Source organism: Lissotriton helveticus, chromosome 1_1 (genome assembly GCF_964261635.1).
Source record: "Lissotriton helveticus chromosome 1_1, aLisHel1.1, whole genome shotgun sequence".
Lineage (NCBI taxonomy): Eukaryota > Metazoa > Chordata > Amphibia > Caudata > Salamandridae > Lissotriton > Lissotriton helveticus.
This window is the reverse complement of record NC_136057.1, coordinates 1,706,878,787-1,706,900,457: the sequence shown is the minus strand read 5'-3', so window position 1 is coordinate 1,706,900,457 and position 21,671 is coordinate 1,706,878,787. Positions and strand designations below refer to the sequence as shown.

Genomic DNA, 21,671 nt, shown 5'->3' with positions numbered 1-21,671 from the left:
GAATTTAAACTAATATTCTGACATTTCCAGGAACGATCTGAGTTGATCTTTATTGACTGGTGCTGGGCATTCTTTATTGCTTTTCCTAGCTTCATTTTTGGGCTAACACCATTACCTGATATAGTATGACCCAAATATTCCACCTGTTTTATTGCAAATTTACATTTGCTCAAAACTTACAGTCAAACTAGCCTCATTTAATTTTGTCAAAACCTTTCATAACATAATATCATGTTCCTGTTCATCCTTGCCCCAGACCAAGATATCATCTTGAATTTTTTTACGTTCCCTTCATCAGCAAATAACTTTTGCATAATTCTTTGGAAAACTGCTGAAGATGAAGCCAAACGAAGTGGCATATGCACAAATCTATATGAACCTTCTGGCATAATGAACGCAGTTAAGTGCTTAGAAGTTTGGTGCAACTTAATCTGATGGTACGCTTGTGATAAATCCAAAGTTGAAAATACTTTGACATGACCTACGGTTGCTAACAATTCATTGATATTAGGAAGGGGGTACTGATCCACCCAAATGGACTTGTTTAAGTCGCGAAGATCCACACACATGCGGACCCCATTCGATTTTTTAACTAAAACAATTGGCCTTACCCAATTAGTAGATTCTACTTGCTCTATAATACCTTCCATTTGCAACCGATTCAATTCATTTTTCAAAGCAGACCTCATAGTGATAGGTACACTTCTTACCTTATGGATAACTAGTTTAGAATCTTCCTTTAAGACTATCTTATGACAGAATACCTTTAATCAACCCACCTTTGGTGCAAAAACATTTGGAAAATCATCTTTCCACTTACAGTTGCTCTTGTGTTCATTGCATTTTCCAGTGTTGGTGAACTGTTGGTCAGACCAGCCCAAAAGATTTTTCCCTTCACTGACAACATACACAGTGGATTGTACAGTTCTCTCTTTAAAACGTATATCTGTCAAAAAACACCCCAACATAGGTAATTTCTTTCCACAATAACGGGGAGCATGAATCTGCCCAGACAACTCTCCCACACATAAGCACATTACATTTAGATGGATGATAAAAATCACCCAGTGCATTCACTGATGCTTCCTCAATGACTAATACTTCACCATCCTCAGGTTCTGCTTCTTCAGCTTTGTGAACAACACTTACTCTTGCAAGAGCGAAATGACCTAAGCATCTACACTTATAGCATCTGACAGTAATTGCTGGACAGTTGGTAAAGGAAGCGACATGTATTTTACTACTACACCGAAAACATTTAATAGAAGATTTCTTGCTATTTTTAAATCCTGCTTGTGTGACAACATCTCCTCGTCATGTGAATTAGTAGATTTTATGTTCAATTTCTGTAATCTTTGCACAAAATTTACAGTTTTTAACGTGTCTCCACATTTGTCATCATCTTGTTGTTTCAATTCTTTCACATACAGAGTGGTATTCTCCACCATTTTTGCTGCCAAAATAGCTTTTTCCAATGAAGGTTCCTTCATGTTAAGTAGTTTTAAAAAAATGTTCATGTTATTAGTTTTATTTACCAACTGATCCCTTATTATCTCATCCCGTAAGTCACGGAATTTACGTGTAGAAGCCAATGTTCTCAATACCACAATGTATTGATCCACAGACTCCCCTTTCATCTGCGCTCTTGAAAAAAATGATGGTGCTCCACAACGATATTTATCTGTGGTTTATAATTGCTTTCCAAAGCTCTCAGGGCTCGTGCAAATTCATCATCATCCTCTTCCTCATCTGCTTCATTGTCTTGCTCCATTATCTCACGGCCGGAATCGGCAATAATTTCAAAACCTTTCTTCCTTCTGCCCCCAAATATGTTTAAGAATAGCCAATTAGCATTTGGGCGAAAATACATCACCACCAATGGCATCTAAATAAGTTAGAAAAGCTTCTTGCCAATCTTCCCACAACATTGATGGATCGCCAGGAGATGGTAAAAATGCAGGAGGGGGTCCTATGCAATCGACTGGCCATAATTTTGTGGGTTCTGCAGTTGCTGCTTGCTACAATAGTTGTGGCACAATACCCTTAAAACAACAACATTTAAAGTACCTACTTAAAAAAGATTCCAATCTGTTACAGAGACGTACTGATGTCCCACGTCCCTAAGCAAATAGGCACTGGAGCGTGTTGCAAAATCAGCTGTGTTTGAAAGCAGCTGATATGCGTACTCTGTTGCGGTGCCGGCATTTGGACAATCACACCGCCATCTTGAAGTCAGGCGGAAGTCAGGCAACCCTACAGCTATGACGTAATCACATCCCCGGCCCCCTCCAGAGCCGATGCCCGCGCTGTGTTTGTGCCTCTGCCGTTCGCTAGTGCTTGGGTCTCTGCCATTCGTCAGTGCTCGTAATCTTGCATCTTTCGCACCACTGTACCTGCCGCTTGTGCAATGCTAATCAAGCTGACAAAAGTGACCGCAAGGAAACTCATGATGATTGGCAGCAGGCGCCACCACGCCACATCAGCTGACAACATCCAATCCTCTGAACGCCGGATGCAAGCGTACTCTCCGGGATCACAGGAGTGTTGGAGGACCAGTCACTCATCGCAAGTATTAAATCCTGGATGCAGAAAGGTAAATAGGAACTTCTTTATTCTTGTGTCCATAAGTGCATCCTCCAGCCTCTTCGTCCTCCTCCATCCTTTCCTCCCACCCCTACGTCCGAGCTCTCTCACCCCTCTATCCCCCTACACCACCCCCTTCCTTCCTTTTATCCCACCTTTACGTCCTTGCTCCATCATCCCTCTATTCCCCAACACTACCCTCTGTCCACCTCCCCCCTCACCCCGTCTTCCTCTTCTCCCGCCCCTACCCCTCCATCCTCAGCACACATCCCTGCTCATTGCCTCCCTCAATCAGGGTCTACTCAACTCACTTCTCCTAAGCCTTCAAATTTGTCCGAAACTCCTGTTACCGGCACGCCTACTCTTGCCTCCCCTATAACTCCGCAGGCTTTTAAGTTCTGCCGAACACTCCACTCCTTATGATCCCCTGAACAAATCCCCTCCACCCTCCATAGCTCACAACTCTCCCTCCCCTGCCGCTCCCAGAGAGCCCCCTATACCCCTTCTTCTCAACAACACACATTCGTCCATTCACCTCTCTCCTTCTGACTCATGTAACATCTCACCCTTTAATGCACTTTATCTTTTCCCCCCTCACTTAACCACCCCCCAGACCTCTCCAACAACCCTCAATTCCCCTCCGCTTACAATTCCCTCACACATTCCCTTAACCTCTTCTACAAACCTCATTTTACCTGCCACTACACCCTATACTGTCCCCCCTCCTCATTCATCCAACAATCCTTCTAAACCTATTGCCTCTAACACTCCTACTTCCTCTGCCCCCCATTACGAAACCTCCCAACCATCCCAACTCCCTTCTCCACCCCCCCCTGGTTAATCTCCATTTCCTCTCCCCAATCCCCCCTTCCCGATAACTCCCACTCTTCTCTCCTCCTCCCAATAACTCTAGATTCTCTCCACACCCCACTTCTTACACTATCACTCCTTAACATTGAATCTCTCCTGTCGTCCCTTGTTTTTGAACACTCCTCCCTCAGATCTGATGTATCATTCCTTGCTAAAGCCCACTCTTTGGATCACACACACACATCGGACCCTTCGCTTAACTACCTATCATTGCAATTTAGCACCCTTCCCACCCCCCTAGCACTAGCTCCCCTAGTAATGATAACATTGACTACGCTCCTCATGGCACACCCCTCCCTACTAACTACCAAATCCCAATCAAACCCGTTGACCTTTCCAATGCCCTCCCCACGTACGCGACAACTACGGTCTCCACTCCTCAACAGGCGGCACGCCCATTATCCTTGGAGGTTAACTTATCCCCGAATCCCCCTGTCTCCCCCCATCCTCGTCCCCTAGTCTCCACTACCCGCATTCTTCCATCCCAGTTCTCCTGGGAACGAGCAGGCTCTCCCTGTACCCAACATCACCTAGACCCCCACAACAACTAACATCTCTCCTCCCTGATCCCTCTACCAAATACCCTGACCCATCACCCCTCTACTGCATGTTGATTAACTGCCGATCCGCCTCTTGCCACGCAACTGATATTGCGGAAACCATTCTCAATGAAAACATCGACATTGCATTCCTAACTGAAACCTGGCTCAACCCCCACTCCACTCCTATCCTTGACTTGCTCATCCTCCTGGATATTCCATCATTAGGAAAGACAGAATCAAGCAAACAGGCGGTGGCCTTGCCCTAATCTTTAAAGAGGAACTAAATCTCACGCTAGTCCATCTCCAGGTCCCTTCCACATTTGAATACCTCTGCGCTGATCTTACTATTCCTGGCTCCCCCACCATTCGTCTACACACCATCTACCACCCCCCCGGCCATTCTATCCCCTTTACCGAGGAGCTGTCTGACCTTATCATTCAATCTTCACTCACTCACTCCAGGAATCTCTTTCTTGGTGACTATAACATCCATTGGAATACAAATGAGGATCCCGCTGTCATCCTCTTTAAAGACACCATGGACATTACTGACCTAACTCAACTCTGCAAATCCCCGACTCACTCCAAAGGCGCCACCCTTGATGGTATTTTGTCTAGCAAGGATCTGGCCTCTCTCTCAACGATCCTTCCCGTGGACTGGTCAGATCACCACCTTATCCTCTTCACTCTGAACTGCTCCATTACTCGCCACACCCCTATCGGCACTTTACCCATGAAACATACTCGTAATCTTCACCTTATTTCCCCTGGCGAGTTGGAATCCTCAATCATAACCCGCTTACTTCTTCCCCCCCTCTCACAACACTAATGACTTAACTGAACATTACAATAATTCTATCCTTCAAGCCCTTAACCAAATTGCACCAATCAAACTTAAACAACAAAAAAAAATACCTCCCAAAACATGGTTCAACTCAGAACTTAATAATGAAAGACGGGCCCTCAGGCAGTCCGAACGTTCTTGGAGGAATCATCCCTCCCCGATAACCTTTTACTCCTTAGAAACGCCAGGGCCAAGTACAAGAAACACATCTTCAATGAAAAAGCTTCCTTCCTCCGTTCGCAACTTGACCGGGCTAAAAACCGTCCCAGAGAAATCTTTAATATTGTTAAAAAACAAACATCCTCTGGTCCCCCTAAAATACCAGCCACTGTTGAAAGATGCGAAGAAATTGCCACCTATTTTTCAAACAAAGTCAACTCGACTGAATTATCTTTCTCTTCCCCCCTCTCCCACTCCAATCTACCCTCAACCAACTCCACCTCCCTAATATTCCTACTACACCTTTCCCCCTCCCCTTTGTATCAGGACCCCTCTCTACCCCTCCCTACCCTACCCCACCTTGACTCTACCTCTAAGCGCTCCCAGGCTAAAAACAATGCCTCCTGGAGTGAATTCTGTCCAGTATCTGAATATACCTACATCATCTCCAAGCTCAAACCTTCATCACACCCCAAAGATCCTCTTCTCGCATAGTTGGTTCAAGAACTCAAATACATCATTGCCCCCATTTGGACCAATATCATCAAATCCTCCTTTGCCACTGGTTGTGTCCCAGCTTCCCTTCAACTAGGTCAAATCTCCCCCATCCTCAAAAACCCCACCTCTGACCCTAATGACTTGAACAATCTACTCCCTATCTCTAACCTTCCCTTCCTCTCCAAAGCCCTTGAAAAATGTGCCCTGTCCCAACTCGACAACCATATCATGTCCTTCAATCTCCTTGACGCATTCCAATCTGGTATTAGGAAAGGATGCAGCACCGAAACTGCTATGCTCAGGATTACTGATGATATTCTTCGCTCTCTTGACAAAGGCGAATCCTCCCTCCTTATCCTCCTTGACCTCTCTGCGGCATTTGATACTGTCCACCATCCCACCCTTCTTAACACTTGGTTTGAGGGCACTGTCCATCAATGGTTCACCTCATATCTGCAAAATAGATCCCAACAAATTAAACTCAATCACTGCCTCTCCAAACCCCAACCTGTCTCCCTGGGTGTCCCGCAAGGTTCTATCCTTTCCCCCACCCTATTCAATCTATTCATGGAACTACTCACCCTCATTCTCAAACAAGCTAATATCCGTTCCCACCTCTACGCTGACGACACGCAACTATATTACAAGATCAAATCCCACCATGACATCCTTCACCTCAATAATACCTTGAATAAAGTCCAAGTCTGGTTCCATCTTAACCATCTCAAACTGAATCCCAAAAAAACTGAAATCATCCTTTTCACTCCCAAAAACAGTTCTCTGCCTATCCAACTCTGGATCAATGACATCAAAGCTCTCAACTGCTCCCTCTCCACCTCTAACTCTGTCAAATCCCTAGGCATTAGCATTGATCACAATCTCACTCTCATCCCTCACATTAAAAATGCTGCTAAAGGTGCTCTCTTCACCCTTCTCCACCTTAAAAAAATCAAACCTTTCATCCCTGCTGACGACTTCAAAATCATTGTCCAATCTCTTGTACTTTCCAGAATTGACTATGGTAACGCCACCCTTGTAGGGACCCCTAAAGTCCACCTTGCCCCGATTAAATCTGTTCTCAACCTGGCTGCCAGGCTTATCTCTGACTGTAAGCAATTTGACCACATCTCTCCTGTCCTCAAAAACCTCAACTGGCTCCCAATTGACGGTAGAGCCATTTTCAAGATGGCATGTGTCACTCACAAAGCCCTTCACCAAAACACCCCCTCCTACCTCTCTGACAAATTACAAAAAGCTGGCTGCTCCAGATCCTTGAGAAGCTCTAACACCCTTCTCCTTATCCGCCCGAGACTCAAATGTAAAAAGACCCAATCACGGGCATTCTCTGGGAATGCCCCTACGATTTGGAACTCTCTCCCCAAAGATCTTCGCTGCAACCCCTCCTACCCTCTCTTCAAAGAAAGACTCAAGGTGCTTCTTCTCAACAAATATTGGGGTACCTAACATCGCTGTAATGACACTGTCCTTATTTTTTTATACTCCACAACACACCCCCTCCTTCTTCCTTTACCTATTTTCGCTCCCTCTCTCCTTTTCTCCTCTCTCTCCTACTCCTTAACCCCCCTCATCTCCCTTATTTATCTCTTAGTCTCTCTCTTCCCTCATTTCCCTCATTTAATCCTAAATGCCTTATCATATGTTTAGTTTTAATTCACTTTGTAATTTTGCCTCTATGTTGTTTACCTATCTGTAAAGCGCTCTGATACTCTAGGGTCCAGTAGCGCTATAAAAAACTTTTTAAATACATAAATAAATAAATAAATAAAGTCTCTTAAGTGTAGTTTTTGTTTCCGTTTCCAAATCCAGGCAGAGACACAGTAAATGAATAATGTTATCTGGTCCTGATTTACAAAGCCTGCATAGATTTTCTTCTTCTGATCTCTTCCATGACGGTAGTGGAGTGACCCTTGACCAGGTCACTCCACTATCGCACGGCCCCCGTGTGCCCGGATTCTGCTGCCACTGCCTGCTTGACCCTCTTGCTGCCGCCTCTCCTTAGGGCCCCTGCTCTCCAGGCTTGCCCTCGCTCTCCAGGCTTGCCCAGGCTTGCCCTCGCTCTCCAGGCTTGCCCAGGCTTGCCCAGGCTTGCCCTCGCTCTCCCCGCTCCGCTTTCCCGCTCTTTCCAAACCCCCTGCTCCACGCCACTGCTCTCCTGCGGCCCCACCCCCTTCTCCTGTCTCCCGCTCCCCATTCGCCACCCCGCTCCCGCCTCCCAGCTGCTCCTCCTTCCCACTTGGCCATAAATGGCGGGGACCGCGCGGCAGTGAGCTGTGACCCTTGACCGGGTCACTCCTCTACCGCACAGCCCCCCGTGTGCCCGGATTCTGCTGCCGCTGCCTGCTTGGCCCTCTTGCTGCCGCCTCTCCTTAGGGCCCCTGCTCTCCAGGCTTGCCCTCGCTCTCCAGGCTTGCCCAGGCTTGCCCTCGCTCTCCAGGCTTGCCCTTGCTCTCCCCCGCTCCGCTTTCCCACTCTTTCCAACCCCCCCTCTGCTCCCCGCCGCTGCTCTCCTGCGCCCCTGCCCCCTTCTCCTGTCTCCCGCTCCCCATTCGCCGCCCCGCTCCTGTCTCCCAGCTGCTCCTCCCTCCCACTTCGCCATAAATGGTGGGGACCGCACGTACGCGCAGCGGGCACTCGATTGCATGCCGAAGGCCCGCCAAAGGCAAGCCCGTCTACGCCCGTCCATGCCTGGACCGCGCCCAGCGCCAGAACCCCTGGGCCCCGCCAGAGTCAGCCAACCCGACCGAGCTACGACGCCGCCATCCTCCACGCACTCAACACCGGCCGACATACAGCCTGCTACCAAGCCACCCCGAAACGCACCCACGGAGCCTTCACCTGCCACGCCTGCTACTTCACCTGCACTCGGTCCTGCACCGCGCCAGCCAAAACAGCCACCAACAACAACCACCTCAAGTGCATCCTGCTCAACACCCGCTCCATCCACAGGCACGCCGTCGAACTATGGGACCTCCTGGACAAAACAGCACCAGACGTCGCCTTCTTCACGGAAACCTGGATGAACGCCTCCTCAGACCCCAACATCGCCATTGCCATCCCGGACGGCTACAAGATTATCCGGAGGGACCGCGTCAACCAGACCGGAGGAGGCATCGCCATCGCCCACAGAAACACTATCCGCATCACGACCAACAACAACAACGACACCCTCGCCACCGCAGAGCACCTGCACTTCCAGATTCACACCGACCCCAAGACCACCCTCAGAGGAACCCTCATCTACAGACCCCCGGGACCATGCTCACACTTCAGCGAAGCCATCGCAGACTTCATCAGCCCGTCGCCCTCGCCTCCCCCGATTACATCCTCCTACGAGACCTCAACTTCCACCTGGAGAACGACCAGGACAACAACACCACTGCCCTACTAGACAACCTCGCCAACCTCGGATTCAAGCAACTGGTCAACACACCCACCCATTACGCCGGCCACACGCTCGACCCCGTCTTCTCCTCCAGCAACCACATCTCCTTCAGCCACACCACTGAGCTCCACTGGACCGACCACAGCTGCGTATACTTCAACTTCAGGAAAACAACGACCCACCACCGCCCTCAACAAACCCCCCGAAGATGCTGGAGCAAGATCACCACCGACCGACTCACCACCTCCTTGAGCCTAAACCCTTCTACCAACACCACGGACCCCAACGAAGGAGCCCGCAACCTCACACAGTGGATCACCGACTGCGTCGACACCCTTGCTCCACTGAAAAACCCTCCCAGCAAACTCAACAGCAAGAAAGCCGCGTTGTTCACCAACGATGTCAAAGACTCCAAGAAATCCTGCCGTGACCTCGAGAAAGCCTGGCGCCACAACCAGTCAACGGATAACATGACAGCCCTCAAGAACGCCACCCGCAAACACCACCAGCTGATCCGCACCACCAAAAGGTCATCCTTCAGAGAACGACTGGACAACAACACCCACAACAGCAAAGAACTCTTCAACGTCGTGAAAGAGCTCTCCAACCCCAACCCAGCAACAACGACATCACGCCTTCTCAAGATCTCTGCAACTCTCTGGCCACCATTTTTCACCGTAAGATCGTCGACATACACGACAGCTTTGGCGCTCAGAACGTGTACCCCACCACCAAACCTACACCCCCCACCACCACCCTGTGCGCCTGGACTCAGGTCAGCACGGAAGAAACCACCCACACGATGAACACCATCCACTTGGGCTCCCCAGCCGATCCCTGCCCACACCACATCTTCAACAAAGCCGACTCCATCATCGCACCCAAACTTCGGGACATCATTAACAACTCCTTCATATCCCCCACCTTCCCGGAGAGCTGGAACCACGCAGAGATCAGCGCCATCCTGAAGAAACCCACCGCAGACCCCTCAGACCTCAAGAACTTCCGCCCCATCTCGCTCCTCCCCTTCCCTGCAAAAGTCATCGAGAAAACCGTCAACAAACAGCTGACAGCCTTCCTGGAGACGAACGGCTCCCTCGACCCATCGCAGTCCGGATTCCGAGCGAACCACAGCACCGAGACCGCCCTCATCGCGGCCACCGACGACATCCAGACCCTGCTGGACAACGGAGAAACCGCCGCCCTCATCCTGCTCGACCTTTCGGCTGCGTTCGACACGGTCTGCCACCGCACCCTGACAACCCGCCTCCGCCACGCCGGGATCCAAGGAAAGGCCCTGGAATGGATCACCTCCTTCCTCTTCGACAGAATGACAAAGAGCCCGTCTCCCGCCCTTCCTCGCAGAAGCCACCAAGATCATCTGCGGCGTACCTAAAGGCTCCTCGCTCAGCCCCACCCTCTTCAACGTCTACATGAGCCCCTTTGCAGCCATCGCACGCAAGCACAACCTCAACATCATCTCCTACGCCGACGATACCCAACTGATCCTCTCCCTCACCAACGACCCCACCTCCGCCAGAGCCAGCTTCCAGGACGGAATGAAAGACATCGCAGACTGGATGAAGCTCAGCCCCCTGAAACTGAATTCAGACAAGACGGAAGTCCTCATCCTCGGCCCATCCATCTCCGCCTGGGACGACTCCTGGTGGCCCCCTGCTCTGGGCCCCCCACGCAAGCCAATGGACCACGCACGCAACCTGGGCTTCATCCTTGACTCCTCCCTCACGATGGCCAGGCAAGTTAACGCCGTTACCTCCTCCTGCTTCAACACACTCCGCATGCTCCGTAAGATCTTCCGCTGGATCCCCACTGGAACCAGGAAAACGGTCACCCAGGCCCCCGTTACCAGCTGTCTGGACTACGGGAACGCCCTCTACGCTGGGACCACCGCCAAACTACAGAAAAGACTCCAGCGCATCCAGAACGCCTCAGCACGACTCGTCTTGGACATCCCCCGACACAGCCACATCTCCGCCCACCTGAGGGACCTGCACTGGCTCCCCGTCAGCAAGAGGATAACGTTCAGACTCCTCACCCACGCGCACAAGGCTCTCCACGACCTGGGCCCCGAATACCTCAACAACCGCCTCACGTTCTACACGCCAACCCGCCAGCTCCGCCAGCCTCGCCCTCGCCACCGTCCCACGGATCCACAGAACCACAACCGGAGGAAGATCCTTCACCTACCTGGCGGCCAAGACCTGGACTCACCCAGGACCATCTCTCCTTCAGGAAGCAACTCAAGACCTGGCTTTTCGAGCAGTAGCAGCATCCCCCCCCCACCCCCCCCAGCACCTTGAGACCCTAGCGGGTGAGTAGCGCGCTTTACAAATACTCTTGATTGATTGATGGTGGTAAGTGACATAGTCCTGGCAAACAACCAAATCTTGCTTTGATAAATATCTGTTTATTTTTCTTGGACCACGATGTTTCTAGATATTTTTGCACCTTTTTCACTTTGAATCCGTTTACGATTGGCCATGCGTGGTTTCTTTCTACTAACAAATCTTTGTCTTTTATCAAGGAAAGGTGGTTGGTAAGCTTATTTATTGTTTTTCTGAAGCTGTCCTGTGTAGTAGGGTTATTCCAAATCGATGTTATACCAAATTCTTCTATTTACCCATTTAAGTAGGAGCAGACATATACATTTCTGTTGTTTTTTACTTCTTGCCACAGTATACGAGACATTTGGTTATCCTGATCATTTTTTATTCTGATAGGCAAGGACATTTCTTTTCCTTTTCCTTTTTTCCTTTCATTTTTTTAACCCTACCTCCCTTGCCTCACCACTACTGCCTCATAGCAGCCACTACTGTCATCTACCAGCTAGCAGCGCAGGCTTGAGACAGAAGACAACTTCAGAGAATGTGTGTTAAGGCTTACCAGCACCAGTCCCAGCACAACTCTTGCATCAAGAAACTACTCAGTAAAATAGAAAGTATAAAACAACAAAAAAGGATCAGTTACTTGAAAGTTATAGCTTCTGAAAGTGACAGTTCCATTCCACATGGCTCCTCCATTCTGCATGGACCGTCAATGCATGTTTCTGCACAGTACTCCCAAGTGGCTACTGGAGGATTCTTCTTTTCCCAGTCACACAGTACGATTCCCAGCTTCAGGCCGCCTCTAGCCTTCAGTCTGGTTGAAGGGGTTGGATGGGAGTCAGTTGCCTTGTGCAGGCAGGCACGGACACCGCTCACAAACTTCTCAAAGCTTCTGTGGAGGTGGTCGGACTTGTGCCTCCACAGCAGACAGAGTCTCTCTGGTCATTCTGATTCTGCCTAAGCCAGTCGACAGTTCCCACCCCCTCTCCTTATCTGCTCCCCGGCCCAGTCATTGGGGTAGGCACCAAAGTGCTCAAGAGAGTCCTCTTTCTGGGTACCAGCTCACAGTGCGTGTAAGGCAGCACTGCCACTCACTGTCCAATTCCAAAAACGAATCTTCACCAAGTCCGGTGCCAAACCAGTTATAATTGGTCAACTGGTCTGCTTTAAAAGAAGATTCCCCGGGTGCTCCTTGATGGTCGTCCGGCTGAGACAACTTGAGACCAGTCTTGACAGTGAACCCTTTATAGAATAAAACACACGTCTTGGTCAGCGTGGGTCTCACTCCCACCCACAGGAGAAGCAGATTCCACCCGCTCCTCAATCCTGCATCAGGCAAACCTGCGTGGGTCTGTCTGTCCATCTCCTTAGATTTCCAGCCTAGTTCCAATCTGGTCTCAGTAGCTATCCCTCCCCCACAACCTCCGCCCACCCGCCACTTCAGAGGGTCAGAGCAGCAGCATGTCTGTCTCCTCTCCCACTCAAGGGGTCTACCTGAAGCACCAACAGAACCAGCACCTAGCAGAGGAGGGTGAGGAACGCCCTAGCATAATCCCTCACACATGGTTGTATTACATAGGCACGCATGGCAGAACCACGCATGCCTCTACAACTTGGCTGGTCCAAACCACGAATGCATCGTAACCAATACTATCCAGATCTCCCTCCTGCCCTGAGCCCTAAAACCGACCCCCACCCCTAAAAACTACCCTAAAATCCCTGCCATGGATTCCATCTGACTGACCACTGCCACTAACCTGATTACCTCAGACCCTAAGCTCCACTTTTCAGCCACCACTGAAGGCATCAACCAGTGAACCCAGATGGGTTATGGTATGAAACAACATCATAACTCTTTCTGATGGATACATCTTCCCACATATGCCTTATCTAATGTATATTCCTCCCAGGCATTAGACCGGTCTGGAAAACCTTTTTCCCAGGATGGACCCTCCAATGCTGCTATGTAGTTTCACACATCTCCAGTTGTGCCAAAGGAATTGACGTCACTGTAGTATATTAAACACCAAACAGCATGCTGATGTCAGTTACGGTTTTTGTATGCCTCATTGACATGGTCGGAAGTTCTTTCTCACCCTCTCGCTGACAAATTTCTCAGCTTTTCATTGAGTAGGTCAAATTTCTCCTCAAAGGACTTCAGGCTTGAAGATGCGCATATGAAGCCACATGAATATGTCTCTCTTGGACCACCATTGTGACTGAATGTGGTGCCTGGAATTGGTACATGACGCTGCAGTGATTTTGTTCACTCAACAGCCATTAAAGAGTCGGTGGCCAAGTTGTTTTTGCCTAAGGTATGCAGGGAGGCTCCCTGGCGTTCTCCTAAGAGATCTTCGCACAAATAAGCACACGGATTTTCATAGTTCTCTTTTTCTTTAAAGAAACAGTCCCATTCTTGATATTACTTCCCCATGCCAGACTAACCCATGGCACCTAAGAAGTCAAAACCTGGACTTTCCAGCAAGCACTGTTGAACCTTTTCCAGATGTCTCTGCAGCCCTGTGGGCTACTCCCCCAGGAGTGGATCCATTCATGTATATTTGATGATACCAGTAGCTCCTACCTAGACACCTCCTGGCACCAGAGCTCCAAGGGCTGCTGACTGGGCACCTAAGAGGAGGTCGAGACCAGCCACGGCACTGGCCTCCATTTGTTCGGGCTCTTCTTCGGCACCAATCTTGGCGTCTATAACACCGCTGCTCTTAGAGTCGACTGACACCAACTAAGGAGTCGATTGGGGAAAATCAGGGTGTACTTCGAGAAGATGTGCGGTTCGTATTCAGATGCTTTAGCTATGGAGAATAAGGACTATGGCTGCATAGAGGTTGACAACTCAAATGCCAGCGGCCAAAATACTTCCCCAGAGTGGGACATTTCTTACACCTTTGGCTGTGCTTTGTTGGAGGTCTCCTCTCTCATAACGGTTGTTTGGAAGGCGGCAGAGGCATTAGAACTGACTTTACCATCTGCATCTGCAAATCTAATCTGATAGAAATCTTGCTATCTCCAATGCGCTCTGAAGACCCTTGCTTCTGTTCACTCAAGCTGCCCTAGACCATATAATGGCTTCATGATAGGCACCCTTTTCATGCTCTGCGGTTTTGCAGTTGTTGTCTTTCCACCTATCACTGGAGAGTCTGGTTGTGAAGACATTATCTTGTATGCAGAACCCAAACATCTATACTATGCCCCCCCAGGAGTCCAGAACCTGGATGCCTTAGGTTGCTAAGTGTGTGCTTCCAGCCCTTTGACTCTCCACACAGCTAACAGCATCTGCCTTTTAGGCATATATGTCCATACTTTATGGGAACTGCCTAAACATTCTGGGCCCGATTCACAGAATGAACTTGACAAAATCCTAAACTTACTACAATTTGGTATTCACAGAATGCACTTACTACAATTTGGTATTCACAGAATGCACTTACTACTTTTGGAATTCACAGAATGCACTTACTACTTTCGGGATTCACAGAATAAACTTACTACTTTCGGTATTCACAGATTGGATTTAAGACAACTAACTTTACGTCCGCCGCCGGGGAGTAATTTACGGCTCAAAATCGTAATTTACGGCACTGTGCCGTAATGTACGATTACGGGGCGTATATTACGATTACGGGGCGTATATTATGATTACGGGGCGTATTCTACGATTGCGGGGCGTAAATTACGCTTTTGGCCCGTTGGGCATGTTTGCTAAGGGGAAACACCTGGCCAAGGTCCACCCATCCCCCAACATGGATCAGCTGACACACAGCAGCCAATACCAGCCCTGCAGCATGTATGAAAGCAGAGCAGACACAAACAATCCCTTTTCAGGATGTCACTGAACGTGTTTGTAGCACTACCCCTTGCCAGGCGGCAAAACGACTTGCGGAGTAGGAGAAGAGCAGAGAGGATCTACAGGCAGAGGGTCAACATATTTGGAATGTCCAGCCACGATGTAAGGGCCAGGTACCGTTTCCCACCTGAAGTCATCTTGGAATTGATATGTGAGTGGGAGCAGGAACTTGACTCTGTGACCTGCTGCTCACATGCAATACCAGCATACCTCAAAATCCTTTCTGCCCTCCACTTCTTTGCTACTGGGTCCTTCCAAAGGGTCACCGGTGACCATGTGGGCATTTCCCAGGCTAGCCAGTCGCGGTGCCTGCATCAGGTACTGAGATGCATCACTAATAGAGCCCCCAACTACATCAAAATGCCATATACTTTGGCCATGAGACAAAGGACAGCAAGAGATTTTTATCTCCGTGCACAATTCCCACGTGTGCTAGGTGCAATCGATTGCACCCATGTGGCCCTTCAGCCACCCCGCCACATTGCACACATCTTCTGCAACAGACACAGATGGTATTCCATCAATGTTCAAGCTGTCTGTGATGCCAGTGGAAGGTTCATCAATGTGCATGCAGTGTTCCCAGGCAGTACACATGATAGCTTCATATTCCGCATGTCACCTCTTGCTCGGCGTATGGCTGCTGGAGAATTTGGTAACATGTGGCTACTGGGTAAGTACCAAGCACTGAAAATGAGTGATATGCGTCATTGAAATGTCTGAATGCCCCCCAATAGTAATGATTGTACAATAAGAAACATGGCCCAACAGACACTGCATGTATGAACGTATAGATCATGTCCTGTGAAAGTCAAAGAGTGAAATGTTAACAACTGCCCTTTCTTCCCTCCTCAGGTGACGCTGGGTATGCACTCTCTCCACATCTCCTCACCCCTTACAGGCGTGCTAACACTGTACCTCAGCGTAGGTACAATAGGGCACACATACGTACTCGAGCCATCATCGAGCGCACTTTTGGACTGTTGAAGTCGCGATTCAGATGTCTCGACCGTACAGGGGGTGTGCTTCTGTACTCCCCAGTAGTCGTGTGCAAGATCATACAAGCCTGTTGTGTTTTGCACAACATTGCTCTAATGCATGGCTTAAACATGCCTCTCGAACCTCGACTAGCTCTGAATGTGGGAGACCGGGCTATTGCACATGACCGACGTCAGGGCATGCAAGTCCGTGATCAACTCGTTGCCACGTATTTTGCATGAGCAACCTGTAGTGCCACGGCCAACATGTGGTTTGCTCTCTGTTGTCAATGATGAAATGTGGACAGACACAACATTGTCCATAAATGCCACCCTGAGACGACTTTGCAAACCACACTAACTGCATGCAAGTCACAGCTGCTGACAGAAGTCAAAAGGTGGATTGTGCCTCAGGTCATGTGCCCATGTCAGCAAGCAGCGTAGTGGACAGCCCTAAAACAAACTATTCACGCTGATCACAAACAATATATGTCCTGAGAGACATACCTGGACCTCATAAGGATGGGTCACCAAATCACAAAAGGTTGCATACTCAGGCCTATGCCCACTACAGATTTGACTCACCCACAGATGATGGGCACAGAATGTGAGTGATGATGTCATGGGAGATTCATGCACCATGGGTCAGGTTCACAACAACAGTTGAACCTCTGCATATCAGCAGGGATGCCCCAGTAATTGTGCCTTACAGCAGACATCCCTTGCGCCATCATGGATGTGCCGCATTTACAAAGCTGTGCGCTGTGGGCCAAGTATAGACAGAAGCGTGAAGCATATGCTGTCATAAATGTGAAGCACCACTGGAGTTGGGTCGCAAGTGCAATGCAGCTCCAGCAAGGCAAGCGGCGATCCGATGCCTAACATGCTGCATCAATTCTTAGGCCTCCTACAAGCAGGCGCAGGGTTGTGACGCAGCATGGCCATGAAAATGACGGAGTGTAAATTGGTAAATTTCACACTGCCACTGTTCGGAGGTGTTTGTGTGCTGGAAGGCCCCCCCTGTGCAGGAATGCACAACTGCGGTGCAGGGCCTTACAATATGACACATTTCATAGATGCGTCATGTTGAAGATACCCCACAGCATGGAAGTGGCGTAGCGCTGCTGCGCCACCAAAGTTACGCTACTGTGGTGCAATAGTTGCATACACGGCTCATATAGCTGCCCCCATATGTATCTGACATATCCACACCAATGTTACATAACACTTCATTCAACTCTGATACTGAGTACTCAATATGAACTACATGTCCCATAATGCAAAGTATGAGATTAGGAAAGTGGGATGGATGTTGTCAGCCCCCTACCCCCTTCACTGCATAAATGACTTGAAATTACCTGTTCCCCCTTTTCATACATATTCATGATACACAACTGCATTGTCATTTCACCTTCCCCTACACAACAGGATGGCAGTGGATTTGTGTACAGAATGTGGATGGCCCAGGATTAATACAAAATGGCTGCAAAATACTTCCTGTGATGTATTTCCTGTCTCCCATTACCTGTATAACATTTCCTGTATGATATAATGTGTTCCGGGTCATTATTGTAATTTACGGCGCAAAATCGTAGTTTCCGGGGCCGCGTCGTAATGCGCGTGATCTACAATCCGGAACCGGAAACTACGATTTCGTGCCGTAAATTACGAAAATAAACTAGAACACATATTTTCATACAGGCAAGCAAATACATGAAGTGGGAGACAGGAAATACATCACAGGAAGTAGTTGGCAGCCATTTTGTGGTCATTCTGAGTCATCCTCTATCACTGATCAGATCCTCAGGCATCCTGCTGCTCTCATCTCACCTAATTCCCTATAATGGCTGAGGAATATGAGGAGAGAGCCCCTCCTTTCACAGACAGGGAATTGGACATCTTGGTGGAGGGGGTGCTGGAGAAATTCCCTCAGCTATATGGGGACCCTGAGCAGCAGCTGAGCACTGCAGCCCGGGGCAGGCTATGGGCCAACATCGCCGAGCGCTGCAGTGCAGTGGGAGTGGCCAGCAGGAGGCCTAGGGCGTGCCGCAAGCGCTGGGAGGACCTGAAGCGGTGGGCCCGTACCAAGGCTACCGAGCTGGCTGGCCTGTCCTCCCAGCACCATGTACATCGTCCTCGCCTGTCACCACTGTACAGGAGGGTCCTGCGAGCAGCTTGGCCGACCCTCCATGCTCAGCTGGAGGAGCACGAGCAGCATGGACCTAGTAAGTGCATCATATGCAATATGAGTCTGGGAGTATGATGTGAGTGAAAAAGTGCTGTACCATTGTGTGTTCCATGCCTCCATTAGCCAATTGCATGTCCAAGCAGCAGTCACCAGGTTTCAAGAGGCACACTGTGGCATATGTACTATACAGGCCAGGGTGCATTTTGGGAGTTGTAGTTTTCTCATGACAACTGGGTAAATGCGCCACACTCATGCATCCATATTGAATACTGCTCTGCCAGCACCACTACAATTGAACCAAGTCAATCATAACAGATGTGTGCATTGGATGAGCGATGGTACAGAGACTGTCCAGTCTGCACATGGCAGGCCATAGGGGATTGGATGTTGTGATTAGCATTGCACCTGTAGTGTTGTGTTCCAATTGAGACAGATCATCATGTGCTTTGGAGTCATGACAGATTTTGAGATCCTTGCATCACTCACAAGTTTACATAGTTTGGCAAGGTGTGTCCACTGACAGACGTCTCACCCTCAGTGGCCTATATGACATTTCACATGTACAGGTAGCTGTCACAACCGCCCACCACTGTTCATGGGTGTACTGCACTACCTTGTAAGTCAAGTAAGGCACTATGTGGCACTGGATTGTTCGAAGATGTGTGGGGACATCAAAAGGCCAGACACACAATGCAGCTAGAGGAGTACTCCAGACCCCACGTGGATGTGTGACCCACATTTGTCTTGTCCCATACAATGCTACAAAGCAGATGACACTTGTCCAGACTTTCAATAGCTGCTAATCCATATCAATGGCCAATACCTATCATATCTGGACTCTTCATGTTCTCCTATGGTGGACTTGTAGTTGAACTGGCACATGCAGCAGTGACACGACACACAGATCACAACAATGCAAAGGTTGAGGTTTGGATAATGCAGTTGCGCAAGCCACAATAATACACATGAGATGTCCATGTGAAACTCAAATCAGTATATGACAGTGTGCATACATGCAATGTAAGTGCATGGACAGAATGGGGGTTGGGAGCACACTGCCTCACAGTCCCAGCACAGTTTGTCCCTTTGCATCCTGGTAAATGCTGTACACAGTTCAAACTTACTTAGGAATAATCTGGAGCCATACACCAATTTTGCAGCTGACTTTGCTGTATGTCTCTAGACACATGTTCCTGTAATGAGCGCTTCATCAGTAGAGAGCAGCAGTTTCAGAGAGCAAAGTAAATCATCTGGGTTTGCTGTGTGCCTGTGAGTGTTACTGTGATCTGAGAGGAACTTGGCAGCATTCCCTGCAAACACAGATGATTCAGGAGTAAGTTAGTACTGTAAACAGCATTTTCCCGGATGCAAAGGGGGCAAACTGTGCTGGGACTGTGAGGCAGTGTGCTCCCAACCACCATTGAGTCCATAAGGACTGATGGGCAGATCAACAAGGCACCTGCGCACCGCCATAGGGTCACTTTAGTGACGCAGCGGCGGAGCACACAAAGCGCCATGCAGCAGGATTATTACAACGTGACGCATACGGTGCAGGAGTGCATCCTAAAAGTGGCTGATTGTAACTACAAGATTTCACTCAGTTACTATTATGACCAAACAGATTGAAATCTACGCACCCTCTTGAAGCAGGTGTAAGGATTGCTGCAGCATGTCAGCACTCCAGCAAAGCCCGGCTATTCCACCGGGGATGCATCACACATCTGCCACCCAAGCGCCACGCTGTGCCGCTTTGTACATGCGGGCCACCAGGGGTGACGCACGGGTGGGCTGATGCGTTGCAACTCATCAGACACACCTCTGCTGATTAGAGAGATGCGCCAGTAGTTGTAAATCGGCCCCTGATAACTATACAGTCTGATCAGAGGCAAACAAATTCGGACCTAGGCTATTCAATGTATGTGTAGCGTCATGCATGGAACAACCACCATATCAGGATTTTGCTTACACTTCTGCAGGCACGGCTGGTGAGACAGGAGATCCGCAGGAACAAGTCCGGAGAAGGAGACCATCAGTTCGGCGGAGGCTAAACCCTCTTTCCACCAGCGATGAAGAGGAGGAGGAAGAGGAGGAGGAGGGGCCCTCAACATCTGCAGGCCAGGGGGTTTCACCCACCCGGGATGAAGAAGAACATGACACTGGTACTATGTCCCGGGTGGAGGCTGTGGACATTGAAGGGGGGGTTGAAGAACCAGACACCTCCGACCATGATGTGGGGGATGGCCACTCAGCCACACATACCTCACCAGTGGGTCAGGAAGAGGTGTCCCCGGGGCAGGGCAATGTTCAACCTGGGCCTGCCATCAGCCCCTCCCTACCTCTAGCGTCTCCCATGCCATCGGGGGCTCCAGCTCAATCCCCTGATACCTGTCCCCCTCCTCGTAGCCGCCAAGCCGTACCCATCCGCTCTGGACCTGAGGCACCACATCCCTTCTGGGCCCCCCCCCGTGCTGGTGCTGTTCCTCCCGTGGCTGTGCCAGGGGACTTGAGTTGGATGGTCGAGGGTGAATTGGACATGTCCGCTCGCATCTTGCTACAGGTGTGTCTGGAGATACGCTCGATGCAAGCGCACATAGTCCGATCATTGGACAACCTCACCACCCATGTCCAGTCCATGAACACGGACATAGTAAGATCTATGGACAACCTCGGCACCAAAGTCCAGTCCCTGAACACAGCCATAACCTCTTTCATCTCCCAAGTGCCTTCCCATACCACTGTCAATGTGTCCCCCTGTCCGTTGCCCCACACTGTTTCCCCCCATACTCCTCGTGTGTCACGTTCCCGTGTGGTGCCTGGTGTGGTGCCTGGTCCTGCATCAGCCAGCCGTGTGGATGTGTCCGACCCAGAGGATCTAGACATTGTGGTCCTGGAGGATGACCAGAAAGACACTTGACTGTTGGACTGAGACATTGTTTCGGACGGAGATTTATTTTTCCCCTTGTGAATAGACTGGTTCCCATGACGCTACCTGACGTATTATATTTGTTTTGCCCCACCCAAATCCAAGTTCCATTCTCCTTCTGCATTAAGATAATCATTTGTTTTGCTTTCTCCCTTCCAAACGGACGGTTTGTTTGTGTTCCTACATAAATAACTTGCATAATTAGACTTTGTCTGACTAGTTTGACTTCATTTTGAATGTTTATCCCCAAATATAGACACATATTTAGTAAGTCACATTCTATGCACATGACAACGTGTTGCTATGATGTGTTACACTTGTACCTGTCACACACACACACACACACACACATGCCTACAAGGGACATGGTACACAACAGGATATTACTTTGGTAGATATTTATTGTCTAAATACTCCTAAGGAGCCCAAAACAAATTGGCCATGTCAATGGCGGTCATGTTTGCGTTTCCGCAATAG

The 21,671-nt window shown here is 49.4% G+C and overlaps 1 protein-coding gene across 6 annotated transcripts in view; it reads left to right on the top strand.

Annotated features, from left to right (window-relative positions):
- The window catches only part of STAT2 (signal transducer and activator of transcription 2), a 1,031,780-nt gene extending 1,010,533 nt beyond the window's left edge, over nt 1-21,247 (top strand). For 3 of the 6 annotated variants that reach the window (XM_078689090.1, XM_078689088.1, XM_078689089.1), the window contains exon 26: nt 20,248-21,247. In XM_078689090.1, coding sequence (XP_078545216.1) covers nt 20,248-21,185 — 938 coding nt within the window. In that variant the 3' untranslated portion in view covers nt 21,186-21,247. The remainder of the gene's footprint in view (nt 1-20,247) is intronic. The other 3 variants (XM_078689093.1, XM_078689092.1, XM_078689091.1) reach the window with 1 other exon arrangement.
- The last annotated feature ends 424 nt before the right edge of the window (nt 21,248-21,671 follow it).